General features: G+C 55.8%; 5 protein-coding genes across 5 annotated transcripts; 4 read left to right on the forward strand and 1 right to left on the reverse strand.

The window, feature by feature from the left end:
• Window positions 1-453: 453 nt before the first annotated feature.
• Window positions 454-4,008, forward strand: TRIREDRAFT_76817 (nitrogen regulatory-like protein; the record flags this gene model as incomplete). Its single annotated transcript, XM_006964099.1, has 3 exons — window positions 454-1,069; window positions 1,299-1,668; window positions 1,978-4,008. The coding sequence occupies exons 1-3, from the start codon at window positions 636-638 to the stop codon at window positions 4,006-4,008; spliced, it is 2,835 nt and encodes a 944-aa protein (XP_006964161.1). The 5' UTR covers window positions 454-635.
• Window positions 4,009-6,002: 1,994 nt separating this feature from the next.
• On the reverse strand, window positions 6,003-8,417 carry TRIREDRAFT_59668 (protein kinase; the record flags this gene model as incomplete). The annotated part of the gene is made up of 4 exons (XM_006964250.1): window positions 6,003-6,360; window positions 6,445-7,483; window positions 7,733-8,012; window positions 8,148-8,417. 4 exons carry the CDS (start codon window positions 8,415-8,417, stop codon window positions 6,003-6,005), a joined length of 1,947 nt encoding a protein of 648 aa, XP_006964312.1.
• A 2,321-nt stretch (window positions 8,418-10,738) lies between these two features.
• Window positions 10,739-11,854, forward strand: TRIREDRAFT_106035 (uncharacterized protein; the record flags this gene model as incomplete). Its single annotated transcript, XM_006964100.1, has 1 exon — window positions 10,739-11,854. One exon carries the CDS (start codon window positions 10,739-10,741, stop codon window positions 11,852-11,854), a length of 1,116 nt encoding a protein of 371 aa, XP_006964162.1.
• Window positions 11,855-12,212: 358 nt separating this feature from the next.
• Window positions 12,213-13,267, forward strand: TRIREDRAFT_76820 (uncharacterized protein; the record flags this gene model as incomplete). The annotated part of the gene is made up of 2 exons (XM_006964101.1): window positions 12,213-12,225; window positions 12,351-13,267. The coding sequence occupies exon 2, from the start codon at window positions 12,395-12,397 to the stop codon at window positions 13,265-13,267; it is 873 nt and encodes a 290-aa protein (XP_006964163.1). The 5' UTR covers window positions 12,213-12,225; window positions 12,351-12,394.
• A 4,437-nt stretch (window positions 13,268-17,704) lies between these two features.
• TRIREDRAFT_106037 (uncharacterized protein) lies at window positions 17,705-22,559 on the forward strand (the record flags this gene model as incomplete). The annotated part of the gene is made up of 3 exons (XM_006964102.1): window positions 17,705-19,008; window positions 19,097-20,957; window positions 21,063-22,559. 3 exons carry the CDS (start codon window positions 17,705-17,707, stop codon window positions 22,557-22,559), a joined length of 4,662 nt encoding a protein of 1,553 aa, XP_006964164.1.
• Window positions 22,560-23,490: the final 931 nt, after the last annotated feature.

Below are 23,490 nucleotides of genomic sequence, written 5' to 3' on the forward strand. Positions count from 1 at the left end.
ACAATTGTATCTCGCTGCCTCCAACTCGACGCATACATACCTACATACCACCTCACTCTACCTACCTCCTCCGGATACTACTTTGCAATACCTCCTCGTCTGCGCTGGTCGGCTCTTTGACAAACCAAGCCTGCCGATTGCTAACCATACCACCCTTTACCTACTGGAGCCCTCTGCTACGAGCACACAGTTTAGAGTAACCGTACGAGTCCGTACCTCCAACGCTCAAGCTCGAGAGTTGTGCCTTGCCTGCTCTCTTGACTGAAGCCAGAGGACCCGCCCGGCCAGAGTGCGGCGGTTCCCCCAATTTCACTCATCCAAGCACCGGTCGGCGCCAGCTTTCCCTCTCTTCCTCTCTCTCTCTCTCTGTTCTTTTTTTTTTCTCCCCCATTAGCCTTCTTACTTTCGCCTGTCACAGGCCTACGACGTCAAGCAGAGAGAATTGCAGGGGTACTCCGTGCTGCTCTTACTCTTTTTCTCTCCCTTGATCCCCTCTCGTCACCCCTCCACTCGGACTCGTATCATCCTACGTACTTACCAGACAGCATTCGGCGTGCACATCAAAGGCGTAGCTTTCCCTGTCATTCATCCCACTTTCATCCAGCAAGCGTCGTCCGAAGGGCTTCCCGCAATCCATGGCAGCTGTCGGACCGCTTGCGATGCACCCGACCGTCACAGAACACGATTACCGCTTCCCGCGAAGACCCGATCCTCATCGAAGTACCGACCGCAGTTTCGCCCGCATGGATTCGCGAGACGACCATGTCGCACTCGCCAACGGCAATGCCTCCGCCGCCGTGACGAGCGGGCAAGCCGCCTCGTCGCGCAAGAACAGCGTCCTCGACTCCGCCTTGTTTCCATCGCTCGAAAACGCCGCCTCCGGCTCGTCCAGCAGCCTCGAGCAGATGCAGAGCGACGATCCGCTGGCGGCCCAGATCTGGAAGTTCTTCAACAGGACGAAGCAGCAGCTGCCGAACCAGCAGCGAATGGAGAACCTGACGTGGCGCATGATGGCCCTCAACCTGCGCAAGCGTCAGCAGCAGCAACAGCAGCAGAAGACGCACAACAGGTATTATTATAGCAAATCTCCTTTGCCATCCGTCTCATGCTTCGCCATCCCCATCTGATTGGTCTGCCGTTCTTTGCATCGATGCCCGTCTAAAAGGCTAGATACGGCTTGGCTTTCCCTTTGGGGGGGAGGGGAGCGGGTTCGCCCTTCATCACATCATCCCGCCGCTGGCTGACATGTTTTTCTGATCTCGTCTTTCCCTGCATCACAGATCCCTCTCGCAACCAAGTCAACCACAAAACGCTCCCAGCGGCATCGCCCAGCAGCTGCGAAAGACATCCGATAGCCATGCTGAGGGCGTGGATGCCATGAACATTGACGACTTCATCTTCGCCGAGGAGGGAGGAGCCTCCGTCAAGGACAACTCACCGCAGCCGCCCGCATCCTCTCTCTCTGGTCCGCAGACCGCTGCCACCAAGACCAGCAAATCATCCAGGCCGCTGGCTTCGGCAATCCCCATCAAGGGCCGCAAGGGTTCCTCTGCCAATCAATTCGTCGCCCAGTCCGTCCCTGTAGCGCCACCTCACCAGCGGGGACAGTTTGATGAATTCCATTACGTCCCTCGACACGATAGAAAGACGAGTATAGACGACCGCCGGGTGAGTGCATTGATTTTTGATTGGAACAGAAGCCCCTACCCAGCGGATCAAGCCTCCCAATGCCCTCCCCTCCTCCCTCGCAGCCATCTTCTCCTCTATTTTATACGTTTCTTGACGGCTTGTCGTGCATGGCACGCCACGTTCCGCCTTCGCATTCTGCCTGCTTATCCTTCCTCCTTAACTTACATGCACTCCGTCCCTCTGCCCTTTAAATACCCTAGCCGTCGTTCCTGTGTCCGAGGACATCTGCCCAGTTCTAATTTCGCTCTTCCCGTGGACTATGTGAGGTTGCTAACAATGTCTCCCAAGACGAGGAAACGGCCTGCCAACTTCTCACCCCATGTGAGCGCCATCAACCCGAGTGCGTCTGGTCTCAGCCTCGATCTGGAAGCAGACCCGGATCTCAATGGATACTCCCTCGACAACACAAACGCGATGTCCCTGCAGCAGCAAATGGCCAACAACCAGGGCTCTGCTTTCAACCTGGACTTCATGGACAGCGACGGCGTCCTTGGCTCTGCCCCCTTCCATCCGAACTTCTCCTTTTCTCCATCGACGTCTCCAATGATGCACAATGGACCGTTTCCATCCGTGTACAACAACGCCGCGCTGCAATCTTCGCTGAACAACCCCGACTTCTACTCTCCCACTGGCTCGGGGTATCCATCGGCCACATCCACCCCACATCCGATGAACGAGGGCGACGGCGTCTATTTCGGCTCCCAGGAAATGCAGCACCATCCGCATCATCGTGCACAGGGCTTCCGACAAAGCTCCGGTAACCTCAACCACCACTTGAGCCACCAGTTCATGTACGGCGATTCCAATGGCGGCAACGGCAGCGGCGGCGGCAATGGCGCTGCCTTCCCCTCCACAGGCGCCAGCTCGGAGGCGGTGGCATCGTACAGCGCTGCTCAAAACTCTTTTGGGCACATCGACCCAAGCCAAGTGTTCCAGACGGAGTCGCAGGTCGCCTCTCCCGTCTTACCGATGCAGCAAGGCAACATGCTTGGTTTCGGAGGAGAGTCTGACGAAGACGACGGCACCGCCTTCTTGGATCGCGGTGGCGTTGGCCTCCACGGTGACTTCACATCTGCCGTCGACGAGGCAGGGACGTTCAGCTGGGACGCCTCTTTGCCGGGACAGTTCAGCACGCAGGCTGCTCGCTTTCCCGGCGGCCCCACTCGCAAGCACGTACAGATTGGGACCATCACGACTGATTACGTCGACACCAGTAACGACTGGGATGGCCATAACCTGAGCCGATCTCACTCGCAAACGCTCGGCATGGGCAACGACAAGCGACAGAACAAACTTCCTCGCAACTCGTCGACACCCTCGCACATGGCCGCCAAGCACAGTGGATTCGAGCAAATCGCCCAGTCTCTCCCCAGCTCACCGGGTCCCCATGCTTCGGGAACCGCCTCCGGCTTCTCGTCAGTTGCGCCAAGCAGACCAGCCTCACCGCCCCCAAGCTCCAAGCACGGCTCCTCGACCAACCTGCATGCGGCTAGCGGAAACCCCGGAGAGAACAGCGCTCCCACTACCTGCACCAACTGCTTCACCCAGACGACTCCTCTGTGGAGACGGAACCCCGAGGGCCAGCCCCTCTGCAATGCCTGTGGCCTCTTCCTCAAGCTACACGGCGTCGTGCGTCCCCTCAGTCTGAAGACGGACGTTATCAAGAAGAGAAACAGGGGCTCCGGTGCCAACCTCCCGGTTGGAGGATCGAGGAAGAAGAACGCAGGCAATGGCTCCAACGCCGCCTCGAGGAAGAACTCATCGCTGTCCATGGCTGCCGCTGCCGCGGCGACGGCAGCTGTTGCTACCGCAAACCACCAAGCCGCGACGCCGCCATCTACAACTCGCCCAAGCAGCAATAAGGAGGGCGATAGCCCCGCCAGCAGTGGCCATCACACCGCAGGCAGCACGCCTGGCAGCCAATATGGAGGAGCCACCATTGTGGGCGGCAAAGGCGTCGTGCCCATTGCGGCGGCACCACCCAAGACAACGCCTGGACCCGGAGCCTCGTCGTCCATGTCCCGACCGACCACGGCGTCCTCCAAAAGACAGCGTAGGCATAGCAAGAGCGAGGGCACTTCATCGTCGGCTATGGATCTCGACGGCCCTGGAGACTCTATTGGGCGACAGCTTGGCGCAACTCCCAGCATGCCTTCCATCTCTAGCACTATGCTTTCGAATGGAAGCTTCACCATGGGTCAGCGCTCCATGATGGGATCAAGCATGGTGTCCATGGGTGGTTCCCAGGGCAACCTTGTGAACAGCGCCGGTGGCTCGTCAGGCCCTCAGGAATGGGAGTGGTTGACTATGAGTCTTTGAAGCGGCCGGCGAGATGGCGAATTTGACACGGGATCGTTGATGCTAGACGAAAAGATACGGCGTGCGATCAGTGTTTGGGTCAACCTTGAGGAATGGTGGCAAGGCTTGAGAAGGGGCCGACCATGGCCTCACAATATGGGCTGGCTGGCATTGCTGAGATGAGCTGATGGCGGCGCGAAGGATATGGGCGCTTTAAGTAATGGGCATCTTCATGGCGTGTTGGTTCAAGAAATGATACCTGGGTCTTTTGTGTGTTTTTTTGGCTTGCACGTACGGACTACCTTTCGGAGGTTGACAATGTGTTCTATCTTTACTCTTTTATTTCTTTCTGCTCTGCCTGCGCTTGGATATGGGCGGCAGTCTTCGAAGAACAGCCTCGGTGCGATAACCAGCAACTATTTTATACAGACATGGAGAGCGCCCGTCAAGGAACTACCTATTTATGAATGCCAGGGGCGGTGTCCAAGGGAGCCACGACGACCGGTCCCGCGCTTACGACCTGATGTCGACATAATCTGGAGTATGTTGGGAAAATGGATACGGTGTCTGCAACCAAGAAGCGAAGCGAAGATGAGAGTTGGTCGATACGATGCTATAGGATTTGTTTCTCCCATTCATTGTCTTACGAATTTGTATAGATCAGTTTTGGGTGGATCTTGCCGACTTTGTTTTCAATTTTGGTACTCAAACAAATCCCCTGGGAGGCAGATACTTTACGTTTCTTTCCCCCTTGGACTCAGTTCCTTGGCCTTGATCTCCCGTCTTTGATTCGGTTAGCTTTTCATTTTTGGAAGTGCCTGCGATTTCTGCTCTTTTTTTACTTTCCTTTCTCTTATTTCATCACTTCTTCTTTCTCTTTTCCTTTTCTTCTTTTTCTTGCCCCCTCCCTCTTCTTCTTCCCCTTTCCTTTCTTAGGCCCCTCTTCAGTCTTTCTTGGGCTCATCGGCGGAAAGGGCTATCTACTTGACAGAGATTGGCTGCGGCGCAAGGGATCGTTGCAACTTCCTCGTTTCCCAACGTTTTCTATACTGATCTTTATCTGGCGCCTCTGCTCTTCTTCTTCATCATTGGAATGGCCGAATAATGACTGGGGAGGCACAAGGTGGTTGCAATATATTTCAGTTGGAGAGATGCGGGTATAACCTTTACTTGTTTCTTCTCATGATGGCCAAAGACGTAGGTTATGAGACGCTTGGGGATAGGCAGGCTCGCGGAATGAATCTACAATACTTGGAAGCTTGTGCTGGCGGCCGTGAGACCCCTGACTTGCTTGATATTGGCGGCCGTGGCTCCATTCTCTCAAATACTCGTGCCGACCAACGCATGCAAAGCCATACGTTCAATTGTCTACCTGTGTACCATATACTCGTACTCGTTACTCCTACATGAATGCATCATACTGCCTCTCTCGCAAATGCCAAATGCTCAGCCGGCCAACGTGGCAGTCCGCCCATCTAGCCCTTGAAGTCATCGCAAGTAGAGAGACTCTCGCCGCAGGCGCCCCTCTTACGTCTCCATTGTTTACTTTTCTTGGTCCAGGTACCCTCTCTGCAGCGCCGGCCCCGTAATACACAGAACAAAATGGGAAAACAACAGGGAGAGAAAAGAGAGGAAAAAGGAAAAGGATCAGACAGGGACTCGAGAGATCAAAAGGAAAAAGGCGATGTCTCATTAAAGAAGTACTTTGGGGTTGGGCTCGTTGTCGACAGCTTCGGCTATCGGAACCAGAAGAAGAAAGGCAAAACGCAGTGCAGACAGCTGCGGACGATTAGAGAAGGGGGGGGGGGGAGGGAGAACGAGGAAGACAAACCACCATACAGAAGCGTTGCCGCAAGGCGACAACAACTGCTAAACTAATATAAAGGCTCGACATATGACTCTGGCCAGGAAGAAACCGCAAATGAAAATAATTCGCGAGAAAGGGTGTGTCAAAGCAACCTTGCCGAGCGGAACGCAACCCCATGATAGACTTCCTTGTACAGCGATGTACGGTTCTAAAACATGGTTCCAAACGAGTCATCAGTGGGGATGCGCTTCCGCGGGCTGACGCCGTCTTCGGTGGCGGGCTTGCGGTGCCGGAACGTGAAGCCGACGAAGAGGCTCTTGCTCATCTCTTCCTCACGCTCGGCCATGGACTCGAGCGCCGCCTGCTTGTCGTGTACTTCCTTGTACTTGGCCATGTCGGCGTCGTTGCCAAAGTCGTCAAAGTAGCCAGCGTCCGTTTCCGAGTCCAGCTCCGGCACAAAGGGCGCCCGCGTCTGCCGAAGAGTCGGCCAGTCTACCTCGGAAAAGTACTGGTGGGCATAGATATCCTTGATGACGGAGAAGCGTTTGGCCCGCGAATTGATGCACCTGGACGTCGTAATCAACCTCTTGTGTTAGCTTGCACAGTGAATCAACCGCAGACAACGGGAGGGTGAAACATTGGTCACTCACGTCGTGATAAAACTCCAAGTCCGGTTGCTCAGGAAGTAGGTAGGATCTTCCCAGACGGGCCTCTTGAGCACATCTTTCCAGTGCTTGAGATTGCGCCATGTCTCGTCGGGGGTTGCGCCGGCAAAGGGGGGAAAGCCGGTGAGCGCCTCAAACAACATGCAGCCCAGACTCCAGTAATCTACAGTGTAGTCGTACTCCTCGCCCCTGAGGACCTCGGGCGCCATGTAGTCGGGCGAGCCGACAATGGATTTTGCGTAGTTGACGTCGTTTTCGCGCATCGTCCGGTAGCTCTCGCGGCGCTCGGCCACGGTCCGTTGTCCGATCGGCTTGCCAAACGGCACCGGCGTCTCTGAGGCCTGTTCCAGCTTAAGTCGCATGGACTCGATCTTGGACGGAGCAAGGACGCCGGCAGCCAGGCCAAAGTCGGTCAGCTTGACATGGCCGGTGGAGTCGACGAGGAAGTTCTCGGGCTTCAGGTCTCGGTGGATGTAACCCAGCTGATGGAGGGCGTCGACAGCGCAGAACATTTCGGCAATGTAGAACCGCGCATGTCGGTTGGAGAGCACCCCCGTGTTGTTAAGAAGGGTGCGGAAATCGCCACCCGGCACGTATTCCATGGCAAGATAGATATTCTTGTCGTCCTGGAATGAGTACAGGAGTCGGACGAGCCAGTCGCTCTGGGCTGTTGTCAAAATGTCACGCTCCGTCAAGACGTGCCGGACCTCGTCCAGCTTGAAGAGCAACTTTTTGCTCATGACCTTGAGGGCGCACACCTCCCGCGTGTCCTTCTTCTGTGCGAGGAAGACCTGGCCATAGCCGCCCTGGCCAACCTGGGTCAGAATCTGGAAGTCGCCCTGCTTTAGTCGGATGCGCCGCTTGCGAAGGTTGGCTCGCTCTCGACCGGTGTACTTGGACCACAGCTGTCGGTAGGTTTCTTCGTCAGTCGCGGGAGGGGCCGGGACCTCGGTCTTGAAGGCGGCCAACCTCTTCTGCCTCGCGCCGACATACGTAAGTAGGTCAAAGTAATAATCCAGGAAATCTAGGCAGAGGAGAGAGATGGCAGTTAGTCAATCAGTCGTCTGGCTCAATCGGTTGGTCAATCTGGTTCTGCTGTTCCAGCGATCTCCTGTCCATGACCTTGGTCCTGCACAGCTCCCTCCTCCTCCTCCTCCTTGTCCCTCCGCCCTCCCCCCTTTTCTTCCCCCCTTCTATCCCACTATTTCTTCTCCCGTGTTTGAAGGCGCATATGAGGTGAAGGACACAAGGCAAGCAGATGAAGAAGACTTACATAGCTGAGTAACATTGACCATGCGGCGCACATTGGGTCTCTGCAGAATCTCGCGCTCCTCCGCCGTCAAGCCGCGAGCCGTGTTAAACCTCTTAGCGATGATGGGACGATCCTTAGTCTCGTAGGGCTGCTGGCGAGAGAGTGCGGCATGGCTGTGGTGGGGCTGTCGCTCCTGGTCGTGAGCGGCGAGACGAGACACAGGCTGCGCATTCTCCTGGCCTTGCCGTCTCCTGGGCGTGGCAGGTGATGCTCTTCCCTTGTGCACGCTGTGTGCGGCGACCTCTTCGACGGCGGCGGCGGCACCGGGCTGCTGTTGCTGCTTCTGCTGCTGCTGTTGCTGCTCCTCACGAGGCTGGTGGTGAGGCTGAGGCGCAGGCTGGGAGTTGTTGGCCTTGCCGGGCGAAAGCGGAGCGACTACGCTTTGCGGGCGTGACAGCCTCACGGGAGCTTCGATGCCCGGGGAATTCAAGTTCATAGCGGTGTCGAAAACTGTGGGGAGGTCGTGAGCGCCAGGCGGGATCGTCCTTTTGCTAGGGCTCCCGAGAGGCGTGTTGAGAGGGTTGACGAAGCTGTTGATGTTGTTCATGGTTGGTGTCACAGGGCGAGGCGCGGCGTCACCAGCCAGCGGCGCCTTGTCCTTGCTGCTGCCGGGACCGACGCTGCTGCCGGGGAAGAAATTCGACATGAAGCTGGCCATTTTTTTTTTAAACCCGCTGCAAGGCGTGACGTGGCGGTGGAGGAGAGGGACTGCCGACCAGGGTGGGAAAACCGATAGAAGCTGCCGCTGAATCGATTGGCTGCTGGGCGTCTGCGGCGGAGGACGGTAGCATCTGCTTGCTGCGTCTGTATGCGCGATGCCCTGTTTCTGTCTGCACCGGGTCTGGGTGTTAGGTGCGTCTGCGGATCCCCTCGTCCTAAAGTCCAACTGGTGGACGGGCTTTCGACGAGGACAAGAGGTGGAGAAGGCTGGACGAGCCGGACCAGAGGCTGACGATGGCAGCTGAACTGCTGGGCTGCCGCAGGAAAGATGCTGGGGGCACGATGGATGCAAAGACAACCTGCTATTGCTCTCTGGGAGGCCGAAGCGGAAGAAGCAGGTTAGCCGTTTGTTGTAATAGCCAACAAGTGAATGAGCCGGAGAGGATGAGAAAGCAGAGAGCAGAACAGAACAGGGTAATGGAAGTTGAGCGTAGACTGACAACCGACCGTAATTGCTCCGTTGGCTCAACTCTGCGCGGGCAGACAAACGGACGCAGCTCGTGCTCTGAGATCAATCACTGCAACGAACAGGCAGTAAGTCGACGATAGAATGTACAGTACAGTATTCGACAGGCCTCAAAGGCAAGGTAGTATCATCGATCACTGCTCAGTCAATATGCAAAAGCGGCATGGGGGGGGGTAAAAGGCCTTTGGGGCAAAGTGGGATGTTGGAGAAGGGCGGTGCTTGCGATTGGGTCAGCCAGGGCCTGGGATCAGTGATCTGGAAGTCAACATGGTTGCAGCAGCAACAACCTGGAAGCCATCAGCGCGGGTGGGGACCCCAGGGCTGCTAACGGAGCTGGAGGGAGCTGGAGGGCGCTAGCCAGGCGCCGCTGGGAGCGCTGGACGCCATCAGCCCCTAGAATACAGGGCTCCTCGGGCGCTGCGAGGGCCGTTATTGGTGCCCTGCAGCCGCCCTTGTGGCCCTGCGGCCCTGTGGCACCCCGCTATGGAACTGGGCTGCAGGGGGACGTGAAGGGGAAAGTGGGCTGGTGGTGGTGCTGTTGCTCTCCGATGACCTCAGCAGCGGGGGTGCAGAGGATCGGAATCTCTTTCTCAGCTTGGACGTCGAATCGGCTTCATCGTCGATTGGTAGGTACATGTAGTATTTCCATCCATCGCATGGATGTGCATTCGTGTGCTGTAGGTACTATGTATTACAGTAATTTTGGTAGGCTCTGTTTGGTTGCCTTACAGACCAGCTAGCGGGGAACTTGACATTGAAATCCCCTATACATGTATATAACGCCCAACATCTCGATATGGATGGATTCCTAGCTAGCTACCTGAGCTACCTGAGCTACCTAGCTTCTGTCTCTGCCTGCTCTCCCTTTCCTAACAAACCAACCCGAAGTTGGTTGACACTCCCAGAGTCTTTGTCGTCAGCAGGTCCCCTGACATGGCTGACTTCCTCATGACTCTGCATGCGGATTAGCGTGGCTGTGGCTGTCTGAGCCAAAAGGCTCTCCATTGTCATTTCCATGACAACATGTGGCATGCTGAAGAGCATGACGCAAGGGAGGAGAGCCCAACGGCGCGTAAACAACCTTGGAAAGCTGGATGTCGAGAACGGCGGGGCCGTGTTATACCTTATGCAGTCTGCCGCCTTGTGTTTCAAGTGACTCGAGCAGTGGAGGGGGACAAGGTTCAAGTGGTTCAGTAAAGGAGGTGCCCTTTTCAGAGACAAAGAAAACACACAACCATCAAGTAAACAAACAAGAGTCATCGATCAAGGGCTATGGTACAACCGCTGCTCGCGTAAAACCACCACAACTTTGTGCTGATTAAATCATCGTGAATATACAGAATGCGTGTGCTTCTCTGAAAGCCAAAGTCAGCACACAATCAGAGCACCCTTGACGGGCTTGAAAGGAGGCATCAAACGAATCGTGAGCAGTCGCCACCGCTCGTCCATAAGAAAGCTTACAGGTCAGCTGGTGGCGTAGGGGGAAACTGGGACAGTTCCTTTCAGCGAACAATGGCCTTGTTAGAAAGATGTTGAAAGACGGACCTTTGATCCAAAGTCCTCATTTGACTCTCCCTGTACAAGTCCGCGTAGCCGTAGTAGGATGAGAATATGTCCACAGATACATGTATTCACTGATATCGAAACCTTGATAAAACCTTGCACGGATCCATGATGGCTCCCGCATTTGCCTCCAAGGTTCACTCACTATCAGCCCTTATACGCGTGGTTATCTTGTTGATGTGCCCCGTCCCCTGTCTCTGTCATTGAAAACAGTCAACATGAGTACCTCGTATTGCTTGCTCGAAGCGGCACCATCGACATCATCACGCTATCTTGATTTGCAACCGTCGCCGGCGAGGAACCCCAAAGACATACAGGACGTGCTGGAGAGGGCACAACGAGTCCAGTTTCTCCAGGAGCAGCGAATCAAGGAGCTCGAGCGCCAACTCCTCGCATCACGCCGTGAAAGTGCAGCAGAGTTTCCCTTCTTCTCACGTCTGCCCCCCGAGCTCCGATGCCGCATATGGAGGCAAGCCTTGCCTGTGCAGAATTTCCGCCCGTTCCGCTTCCTCCAGCCGTCCTTTCTGGAGTGGAAGAGCCTTGCTCCGCCAACAATTGCCGGAGTCTGCCGGGAGGCCCGATACGTTGCGTACCAGCATGGCGGCCTCTACTGCCACGAGTTCCTCGCCCCCCTCTCCTGGACATGGTTCAACGGCGACACTGACGTATTAGATCTCTCGCCCTTCAAGATGACGAAAGACAGCAGCTTCATCCCTCTACAAAAGAAGCTCCTTCAGGAGACGACAACAATACTCCTAGACGTAGAGACCGTCGATAGCCTATTAGTGACGGGTCTGTTCGGTAAAGATAGCCAGCTCCCAAACGTCCGCAACATCCACCTGATGGCGGGGAATACATTTCAAGTGGACAAGCAATCATGGCATCCTCATGCAGTGGCACGACTCTTTGGTGGCCAGTCGTTCGTCCATGTCGACATCGAGGATGAGCAAGAGGTGGCGCGACTCGACCAGCTGCTCCTCGCAGCGATGACGGGGGCCGACGGCAGCTTCATGGGCAAATGGGAGAAGGATGCCATTACGAGGCTGCAGGCCCAGATTCGGCCGTCGACTGCTAAGATGGAGTCGTGGAAGAAGACAAAGCAGCTCATCATGCGAGGATGGATATCCCACAATAGCGAGGGGTTTTCAAGCGACAGCATACCCAAGAGCTGCACCGGGGACGACGGGTTGATGAAGGAAGACGACGTCAGAAAGCTTTACCCTCGCATGCCTGTCGTCAAGCTGGTCCAAACGTTTGAGCCGGCCCCCGTCCCCCAGCTGGCAAAGTGGTACAGGGAGTGTGGGCGACCAATGGTGGAAGACATGAGAGGTTGAAGGAGGAGGATATCGCACTGTAGAAAGTTCTACCAGCTACTACAACTACTACGGAGTCGCTTCACAGTGTCTATTCCGGCGTTTCTGAAGAACACGCTCCTTGGTATCTTATGTCAGCAAGCGGCTAGGTACCTAGCTGATTGCAGCCAGTGATCTAATCTTATCAATCTCCACGTCAAGTCACCTGCCGAAACGCCGTTGATGACCTAGCCATCACTTGAGCCGGAGCAGGGGGGATTAAACCCAGCCTCTTCTTTCCCCTCTTTGCGTCTCTCTTGTATGCCACTGCCAGACTCCATCTAATCTTGACATTACCAGAGCTCCACGGTTTTCGATTGCACTGAGCCACAGGCTGTCCGTGGCCCAAAGTCGTACGCCGGTGCCTTCATCCACCCTTTGACTCTCTGTATTTGTCACTGTGACTGTGGCCTGCCATATAGAATTCTCATTGCCTGCTGCTACCAGTTCCAGCTGCTGACCGACTGTGCTGTCTCAGAAAATCGCCGTTCCTTCTTGTTGGCATCCAAAACATCGCTGATCATGAAGCTCCTCAGCCTGATTGGAGGCCTATCGGGCTATGCCGCCGCCCTCGAGCTCACCGCTCCGCTCTTCGGTGACACGGGCGACGTCGGCGCGGAACGCATCCCAACCAGCTTCGAATCGGCCGTTATGGGCAGGCGCGTATTGGCCCTCAGCAAGCTTGGCACCCTGTCGACGGTGTTTCCCAAGTCGCCCTCCTCAGGCGAGGCGGATGCCGCGGAGCGACGGCCGGAGGGCCTCGACGGCTTGCCAATTGCTCTGCTTGAATACATCAGTGACTGCGAGGATGACGGGAACCCAACGCTGCTGGCCATCAAGATTGCCACCAGCTTCAAGAACGCCCGCGCAGGCTCCAACCTTTCTCTGTCGGTGGCGTGGACTCCGCCGTATCCGCCGGCCAAGCGCATCTCGTTCCTGTCTCGTCTATCCGCATTCGTGCCGTTCTTGGGTAACAAGGAGGACGGCGAGGCCTCGGAGCTGGACGGGCCGGGCGGTTCATCCTTTTCCTCGCCCCCGGACACGGCACCCTACTCTGCGGCCAACCTGCCCAGGTTCTCGCTCATCGGCTATCTGGAACCGATCAAGCCGAGCATCAAGGAGGCCGTCCGGCTTGCTTCGTGTTACACCTCCAAGCACCCAGACGCCAAGTACTGGCTGCCTGGCAACCCCATCCATGCCAGCGAATGGGCACGGCTGGTGGTTACCCAGGTATACTGGATCGGCGGGTTCGGTGATCGTGCGTACATTGGATGGATTCCCGTCGACGAGTGGAGGAACGTCACCAAGGAGCAGTGGCAGGGCATTCAGCTGCCTGGTGAGAAGAAGGGCTGGAGCGAGTGGAGCATCAACGAGGCCGGTGTTGGTGAGCTCTAAGAAGGACCTGCCTAGGATTCTGAGGCTCGTCTTGTACAACCAATGTCTGTACTACCATGCTCGCAGCCGCACATAACCTGTATCTGTCTGTACCAAATAGCACCAGCAATAGCACGTTCTCTACCGTTCCATCTTCTTTCCGATCTCGCCCCACCACCAGCATGCCTGTCGGCGTTGGGCTGTAATTGCTTGCTGTTGATACTCCTATTGTTGCCCCTCAAGGGGAGGGGGGGCGCTCCAACTCCAGGGTAGCATAGGCCGAGGGTTGACGTGGCCTTGCAGCAGCTCTACGACATCATCTACATACGTCTCTCGTCCCCATGGATAGGTGCTCTATGGGAAAGCGTGCTTGTACATGCATTTTAACGGGCATGCATCGAGTACAACTGGCTGGGCACCCAAGAGAGGAGACGGGATGATGAAGAATGATGTGATGATGCCTGCCCAATTCTTCATGCCGAAGAGGACATCTCTGTGTTAGACGTCGGCATGTGACCTGTGGTAGGGACAAACAGCCGTTGAAGCTGCGATGGTGGCATCAGGCATTCGGCCGGGCTCGTCCCACCCCATTAAATCTGTCCGATTTGTTGACTTTACTTTTGAAGGATTAAAATGACGAATCATGGCCAATTTGGTTTGGATTGCCGGGTCGGAGAGATGTACAGTACCTGTACTAGCAGACGCATGACAAGGTGTACCTCTGTAGGTAACTGCAGGCATTGAGATGATATCACTTGTTGTTCATGTTGTGCTCCCTTCGACCTCTACTCTTAGGGTACTATGGCGCCTTTGTCTCCCTCCTCACATGGCTATCTCATCTTTGTATGACGCTTATACATTGAGACGGAGAGACAGCTCTGCTGTAAAGTTCGTACGAACCAGAGGAGAGGGCGGCCTCGCTAGCCTTGCGACCTTACCAACATTGAACTTACCTAGCACCTATGCATGGTGCACTGAACAAGACATTGTCTCGACCTCCTGCGTCAGAAAGTGGAACAAAAGGCAGATCTGGCTGTTCGGTACGAGCGACAGCCGGGCCTTTCCTCAGAAGGATCTAGCAGTGGTGATACTATTACTGCGCTACTACTACTAGGTACCTAGCAATACCAAGGTAGAAGCGATTGGAATACCTATCGCGCAAACACCGTACAGCTGGAGAGTAGTAATAGGTAGTGCCAGTGGCCGTTTGCGTGGCGGCCACTTCCTCAGGTCATGCGGAGTGCAATCTCGGGGTCTCAGTTGGCATGCAGTCTACATGTATGATGAGATACAATAACTGCTCCAGGCAGAGGCCGCGAGGGAGCAAAGACTTTCAAGGCAGATAACGTAGTACTAATGCCTCCATTCAGCGAAGCTCCGTGGCTGACCTGTTTGCTTTCCAATTTGCTTGGTCAGGACTGATACATATCGAGCTCTGACCTCGAGATGATGGGAAGCTGCAGCACCCGATATTAGAGCAGGACTGTCGCCAGCTCTAGATCCGATGGTCGAACATGATTTGACCAGACCCTGCTCATCTGCGTTGTGGCGTCGAGACTAAGGGTAGGTTGGCATGTAGACCTCCCTTTGGAGCCGCGCGAGATTACAGCAAACATTCAGTACCCATCGACATGATAGAGTGAAAGATATTACAGTCATTTTCATGTTCAAAGAGACGTGTCAGGCTAATTCACCGCCTCGAGCCCCGCACAGAGGGGAATCTGGAGCGCAACTGGAGGCTGTCAAATGGTCAACAGATGCCCATCGAACTCACTGGTAGCCATGACTGGCCGGGGGTTTGCCGTGGATTGGTGGTGCTTGGACGCCGCGCATGATGGCTACCTTATGGGGATGACTGATGGAAGATGGGGCCGAATCGGGCTCGTGATCCAAGGCTACCTCATGTATGGAGACAACAAGAGTCGCCAGTTGGGGAAAACCTCTCGCAGTCTCCTACCCAACTTACCTAGGTACGACATAATGGAGTACGTGCCTATAGTTGCGACTGTCTCATTATATGGGACCCTCAACTTCTTTGTGTCAGTTTGTCAGTCCTCTTCGCGTGGCGACATGCACATGCGGGCAGGCACATCAAGTAACTGTATCCAATTGTTGAACAGGGAAGACGGAGCCTCCCTGCTTCTCCCCCCCCCAAATCCTTCTCCCACATCTTGCAGCACTTTCCGACCTGTACAGTATTAGTAGATGGAGACGGGGATGGAGATTGGGCATACCTTCCACCTGCACGAACATGCATGTTTCCTATGTCTGTGCGAGGGCTCCATGTTCCCGCATCCCGCGTGCTAGACGGAGGCCCGAGTTCGGGAGGCGTATACAAAGGACAAACAGATACTAGGTAGGTAGTAGTAGTATGGCTCAATAGCCTGGTACATAACGAGTGCGACAACGGTGTTGGTCCGGCATCATGAAGAGCGCTGGCCACGATCTGGCTGGCTTCGAGGGCTGAATGGATTACTAGTAGCCATGGACCCCCCCCCCCCCCCCCCCCCCCCCCCCCCCCTTGTTCACGCCTGAATGTGGCAATGATCAAAGTTCGGGAAAAGGGCGGCGTCAGGTCACGAATCGTGCCATTTGTGATACCGCCTCCGCGGGCCATGACATCCATAGATGTGTCTCTGGGCTTGTCTCTGCATACCCACGAATCTCAAAGTCGTCAACTTGGAGACTGGAGATGGCACATTGGTGGGTGTATTCATGGGGTACCTAGGTAGTGGCATGTGGCGCATGGGATCCATTGGAATAGAGGTTATTTCAGGCTGAGCTGCAGAGACCTGTGCGTGAAAGTACCGGTACCAGATTGTGTCGTAGTGGCGAGGCATCACTGGCATTGGTGGTGGACCTGGAGGGTTTCATGTTGGCACGGAGCCAGCAGCTCTCCGCGGACTAGCGCCATCTGTTAGTGCAGATAGCGCCCGCCAGTGGCCGCAATCCCGCCTACAGGGCCCTGAATGATTGCCTGGAGCCGCAATAGGTAGCAGGGATTTATAGCACCCGACTCGACATCACCTTCATACTCGTACATGTACCAGACCCTTATCGCGCTGCCAGCGTGGAAATTTGAGCGACGGATGGTTGCAGGTGCCCCCAGGGCACACTGATGGCTGCGAGGCAGCATCTCTGCCACCTGGGTAAGCTGATGGAGACAGGCATGAATGCATCCTACAATAGATGGACGCGATAGGTGTCAGCTCCATTACCCGGACCTGCTTTGGGGAGTGTCCCGGAGAAGCGCATCAAGAGATCGAAGCAACCTGGAATCAATCCCCTCCCGTACCGCGTACATGTGAATACCAAGCACATGCAATGCCTTCAGGGCGCTGTCCTCCGAATTGTAGGCCGTCACACCACACGTATTGTAATTGGAGCCCAGTATGGACATGTAATAGCCTGAATATACCTATCTAGCAAGCGCCAGCCCGGGGAGATTGGTGCACTGCACCTCTCTCTCTCAATCTTTGATACATGTACCCGGTGCTTTGTTCGGCTCCCAAATCCGGCACCACACGCACAGTGTCCGGCTTGCAGGCACAGGCACTAAAAGGCACCTACCTACAGGTAGGGTAGGAGGTAAGCGGGCACGGAACACCCTCAGCCTGCGCGACAGGCACAGGTACAGATACCTACATTAGTACATACTTCTCACCACACTGCCCCCTCCCCTTCCCGTGCTCGTACAGCGGCCAAGCAGAAAATCGCCGTCAGCTTCCAGGTTCGCTCTTGCTGCCATTGTCCACCCCCAGACGCCTCTGCCGTCCTGCCAACTCGACTCCCTCCATTTCTTTTCCTCTACATTCCATCTTCCATCATTGGCCACCTGACGAGAGCCTTCTCGCCCTTTGCACTCCATCGCCCAGCCTCCCGAGATACGCACCTCGAGCGGCCTCCTCTCGCAAGCCTCCCGCACGAGGGCCGCGACTTTTGTGCTGCCGTAGCGCTGTCGCAACGCAACGCTTGAGGCTGGGGCTGCTACTCGGGTGCAGCGGGAAAATACAACTTCCTTCTGCCGGACGTCGGTTGACGCTTTCAGTACCACATACCATACTTTTCCCTTTCTTTTCGGGTCCATAAGATCTCAACGTCCATTCATCCATATCCTCGCGTCTCTATCCGACTCCCTACAAACCTACTTTAGCTTCACTCTCGAAATCTCATCTCGCTGTGGCCACCGTCGCCAGCCCCAACCTAGCCAGCGTTTTGGACATTTAGCCGCCGCCTGGGACCGACGACGTTAAGCAGCACTTAGGTACCTACCTACTTGCTGATATAGTGGTAGTATTTGTTGTACCAACTGCACCGTTTCTGCGTCTGCCCGGTACCTTTCCTACTACATCTGCGTACCGCATCCATCAACCGCAGCATCTACAATACCCTGCTACCTTACCTACCTCTTGATAGCTCGCAATATACCGGGATGGCGCCTCACCTCCTGTCTGAGAGATGACCTCCAGGACCCCCATCGGCGTCCACCCGCGACCGCCGCAGCGAGCTCTTAGCAGCTCGACGCTGCCGTCGGTCCAGCGGCCTCCGCCTCAACAGCGCGCCCTGTCGCAGCAGCTGTTTCCCTCCTCGCCCATCCGCAAGGACTCCATCCTCAGCGATGCCTCGAGCGACTCCTTCGACCCTGTTCAGGCCCAGAGCCATGGCGCGAACCAAGCCCAAATCCACGGCCGTCCCGTCAGCACGCCGCGAAGAGTCGGCTCTCGGCTGCGTCTCGAACTCTCCAACATCGACCCGGTCGTCGGCAACGCAGCCTCAGCGTCCGTCTCGGCATCGGCTTCAGCATCCGTTTCCGCCGCCTCGTCGCCACAGAGCCACACCACGTCGCGTGTGCCGTCTATGGCTGATGCTGCAGACGTAGGCGACTCCAGCCCGGCGCCCTCTCGAGCTTCAGCGGCCGACGTCGACAACGACAACCAGCCTTTGCCTATGCCCAGACGGCGGCCACCAACATCACAAACGAATTCAGAGCTTTCGAAGCGACTGGCAGCCCCTTCGCGGGCTGCGCCGACCCTCAAGAAGGACGGTCGTCCGAAGCCTTGGACCGTTGAGGTCCCAAAGGGCGCTCCGCGCTACCCCTCGACCGAGAAACGGCCCAACCCAACAGGTGGTGACCCCTTCAGTCGGGGGCTCTTCTCTGGACACGCCGACTTCTTCCCATGGCACGGTGGTAACGGCAAGCATCACGAGGACGACTGGAGCCCCGAAGCGATCCAGAAAGGCACCTGGGATCGCGGCAACCAGAACGAGACGAGCTCCGCGAGAATGACTATATCCCCAGCCATCAAGCAGAAGTCGGGCCTGAGCGCTCTCTCTACCATCTTCATGGGCGTCCTCAACCAGCGCAGGCACCGCGGCCATGTCACTGCCCCATCGACCTTCAAACCTCCTCCTCGCGTTACCCTGACGGATACCAAGAGGGAAGTCTGGATGAAGGACTTGGCTAATCCTGCCATCTCCCTCAGGCGGCTGAGCAGAACCATTCCCCATGGTATCCGCGGTCGCACTCTGTTGGACCAGTGTCTCAACAAGAGCGTCCCAACCGAAAGAGCTGTTTGGCTCGCCAAGTGTGTCGGTGCCAACGAGATACGTGCCTTCAAGAGAAAAGGAGCCCCCGGTGGTGCCTTTGCCATAGCAGGCGAGTTCAAGTGGATAAGGGACTGGACCGTCTTTGTGGAGCAGTTTATAGAATCCATCACCTCTGCGTTTGGCGAGCCAGACTGGAAGGCCAAGGTGACTTACGCGTAAGTAGATATCGCGCCGCCGTCTTCCTCCTCCTCCCCCCCCCCCTCTCTCATGCCTCTCCTTCACGAGCTGACCCGTTTCGTGTAGAATCCGATTGGCGACGAACCTTTACGCCGAGCAACTCCTTGACCGAGACCATTACCTCGATTGGATAACGTCCGGCCTAGAGCATAGCCCCCAATCCAAGATTCCCATGTGGATTCTCATTGCCCAAATCTGTTGGGCCGACATCTTGCGCTCGCGCAAATATGGACGTCGCCTTGTTTACTCCATCCTTGGCCATCTCCATACAATCCACAGCCACCCTGACAAGGATATTCTCATACAACTTTCGAGCCAGCTTTCGACCCTACTGGCCTCGCTCATCAAGAACAACCCCGACAGTTTCATCGACCCCGCCCTTTGGCCAAAGTATAAAGATGCTCTGGAAGCATTCTTGCCCCGCGACGACAAGGCAGGCCGAGAGGCATACCAACATGTCAATGCCAGAAACAGTCAAGTGTCCATCACCACCACTGCTTCGCCCGCGGTCGGCCGGCCGCAGTTGGTGCGGCTGCTGGACGCGACGCTGCTTGGCCAGATAGATCGCGACCTGCCCCAAAAGTGCTGGGCTACTGGGGACGACAAGGTAGACATCGTCAGGACGACCGTCGACTGGGCCACGTCCTTTTACCGCCCTGGCCTGGCAAGAGTATATATCGCGGCCAACCTGATCAAGGTTTGGAGCACGCTCAGGATCAATGTCACCGCCACCATTCTCGAGCACATGGACACTATTCCAGCCGGCGATGGTGGTCGGAAGCAGATGGTCTACCACCTCGTGACAGAACTGGTCCGAACAGGACAGTTCCTCGTCTCCCAATATTTCCAGTGGCTCGTGGCCCGTGGCGCCTGCAGCCATCCCTCCGAGGTAGACTCCGACGATGCTCCTTGCACAACCCGGTTGCTCGTTCACCTCCCCATACGCTACCTCACAGAAGACCAGAAGGATGACCGGGCCAACTTGCTGAGACGGGCTGCCAACTACTCCGCCGCCGAGGAAGCAAACGACATCAGCAACTCCTTGATGTGCGTTAACCACACCCTGGGCCTGCCCCTGCAGGGAGACACCATGGCTGGCAGAAGGCCCATTCCCTTGCGAAAGCTTCTTCCAAGGATCCTCAGCAGCTCAAAAGCTCTGCAGACTGCCGTTGGCCTTCACCTGCGCGAGACTGTCCTGAGGCTCGTCAAGTCCGTGCAACCAGTATCTCTGCGTATCTTCTCAGCCATACGCACCATCTTGGAAGCGACCCAAGACTTTTATGCCCTTTGCGACGTCCTCAAACTCTGCTCCAAAACGACCAATATTGAGGTGCTCGCATCCTGCGTCGACACTGTAAACCTCCATTTGCAGGTCTTCTACGCCCAAGGTGGTGCCGAGCGGCTCTTCACCATCTTCTTCGAGCGGCTCAAGGCCATCAACCAAGAGCAGGGCCTAGTCTCGCGCCCCCTGCTTGCCGCGCTTTGCTTCCTCTCTCGGCGGATGCCCAGCCGCCAGGAACTCTCCAAGTACCTGGCCCACGAGCTCACCCAGAGCGATCGCAACAACGCAACCGACGCATGCTCCCCCATTTCGGACAACATGGTCAATCCACCCTCCGGTGCTGATGGCGAGGTCTCGGAACAGATCGAGAAGCTACTGGCGAGCGGGAACAGTATAGACTACCCAACCATGAATCGTCTTTTCGGCTACATCATACGGAGACTGGAAGCAGGCTGGGCCAAGATGGATGACAACCGAAGGGTTCACGCGTCACTCCTTACCCGCCTGCGATTGTTCGACGCGCAGCATTTCGACAAGCTCATGTCTGACTGGGTCGGGCGTGTTCGGCTACTCAAGAGCCGCCAACGATTGGATGCTGTGTTTCCTCTCCTCATCATCACTGATGCTCTGCCGATTGCATTCCTGGTCGGCCGCGCAAGCTTGACCCAAGCGCCCCCATTAGGAGATGCCGAAGCAGCGGCGGCAGCTGCTCCAGATGTGGCAACCCCCGGGGCAGTAACCTATCTCCAGGAACTGCTTCACCTGATCCTGTCGAGACTGCCTGCCGACACCGACCTCAGCCAAGAAGAGGCTTACCGATTTGGCATCTACCAGCGCGCAATACAGCTCAATCATTACAAAGGACTGCTCTCGCTCATACGCCACGCCGCCGTGGAATATGCCGACCTTCGGGCTAGAGTTGGCGACGCAAAGCTGCCTCTTGACGACGGCACATACCGCGAGAGTGTGCTCGACGCCTTGCGACTCTTGGTTGTGGTGCACACGGCAGACGTCACGGAAGCTTTCAGCCCCAAGAACATCCCCCCGTCGGGGTTCCGGCTTATCCATGAGATGATCAGCAATCTTTTCCAGCAGGCAGGCCGCCTGGGCTCGCCTTTCACGGCGGCCTATGACGAAATCTTGCGCCTCACGAACGAGTTGACCATGCCATTCTGCCAGGTCAAGCTCAATATGGATCTGTCCATCTCGCCGCCTCGGCCAACCGAGGGTGAAGACGGCCAGCGGCAGCCGAGCCCGTCCCAGTTTGATCTGTTTGCCAAGGCTATGGATCGCGCCATTGAAGCTCAGAACATTATGTGGACGACCATGCTCCCCTGCTTGAGCGAAGATATTTCTCGCCATCTGCAAAGCCAGGCCCGTTCCCGGTTCCTAGCTCTGGTGCCGACGCCCTCCTCCTTGTCATCATCCAAAGCGCCCACCAACCCCCAGAACCCATCCGCGAACAGTAACAATTTATACCTCGCAGAGAAGCTACTGGGCGTCATTGAGGCTATCGTGGTAGGCCAGCCGCCGCCGAACACAGCTCAGCTGAACAGTGTTGTGGCCGATAGGCTGTCGGACCTCGTCGAGATCGTCGTTGCGACGAAGATACGTGAGGGGAAGACAGCGGGGGTGCTCGGGCCCATTTTCAAACACTGGCTGCCGATGCTGTTGAAGTTTGTGCTCTTGCATAGCGTATCCTTGGAACCGATGAGCGCGTCTGTCATGACCACTTCTGCCCAAGGCAAACTGGTTATGCCTCCGCATCATGAGGCGCGAGCCCATACCGTCTTGGCTCTCTGCCGTCTGTTCCTTGCGCTCGAAGCATTGCCAAGCCATTTAGTTGGCGGCGGCTTGCGGCAGCAAGTGTTTGATGTCGCCACGGTTCTTGCGGATGGCTTGCCCGATGACCTACGCCTTCACTGTGCCAAGTCCATTCTTCTTCTTCCGGGCATGATGCCAAACCTCCACACATCATCGGACGCTCGTCTGCATTACATTCTTAGCGTTCCGCAGATGTCCCCAATGGACTCCCTGATGCTTGCCCATAGGGAAAAGACGACGATGCCTCACAGCACGGCAGCCAGAGGCATGGGTGCCATGTATGGAATTGGCCCGGCGTCTCAAGAGAAGCTCTCTCCGTACGTTCTCCGGCGGTGGGAGCTGCTTAGCGAGCCTACCCCCAATGTCGGGGTGAATGATACGAGCTTGAGCCTAAGTCTCTTTGAAGCCATCAGGCTACACTAACATGTGTTTCACTTTATTAAAGAGGGAGTCTTGCTTGCTGGTGGTACCTGGTCGATACATTTTCTCTTATTCCATTGCTCTGTGTATAGTCTTTATATCTGTCCTTTTGGAGCTCGGGACCTTGGGTCCTCGGATCTCAAGCTTTCGTTCACTCCCATCTTATCATCATCATCGTCACCATCATTTCCCCCCCTTTTCTTTACGAAAGAACCTTTCAGCGCGCATTATGGCAAAGCCCACGATCAAGTCATCATCCTGCAGAAGAGAACGGGAACTCCAGGCCCTTGATGTTTGTTTTTTCCCTCTCCTTGTTATTCCTTCTCTTCGTCTCTTTCTCTTTTCTTCTTCCCCTTTAACTCTGCATATCTTCTTGTTTTTTCGAATGCTAGAAACGAGCCTTCCCTCGTTTATATGGCTTTTCAGTGAAGCCTGCAATTTTGCGATACATGCAGGACGGTGGTGTCAGCAGGATCGGAAGATGGATATTTTCTCCCTTGTTTTTCTTTCCTTTCAGGAGGCTTAATGTAGAAGCAGGCGCATGACGAATCCTTTCTCCTTCTTTTTTTCATGTTCATAAACGGGGCTTTGGCACTTGTTTTGAATATAGCATGGGCATGACGAGGCCAGAAGCGGGTTTGCTCTTGGTTCATTTCTCCTTGTTTCTGTTGGATACCTCTGCTGCTTCAAATAAACATGGAATATCAAATACATCCATGCATGTCATCTTCAGATATCTACCTCTCCTCTTCAATGATCAAGTACTCCACTTGGGAGAAACAAGACGACATCGGGACAACGTTCCCTTGAATACATACTGTGAAGTTATCCTAGCTTAACCAATCCCAGCTATCCTGTCAACAAGTCACCACTACGCCACTCCGTGGCGAAGGGAAAATATGACACGCTGTCCCGTAAGCGGGCAAGCCATCAT

Source organism: Trichoderma reesei, assembly GCF_000167675.1.
Source record: "Trichoderma reesei QM6a unplaced genomic scaffold TRIREscaffold_6, whole genome shotgun sequence".
Lineage (NCBI taxonomy): Eukaryota > Fungi > Ascomycota > Sordariomycetes > Hypocreales > Hypocreaceae > Trichoderma > Trichoderma reesei.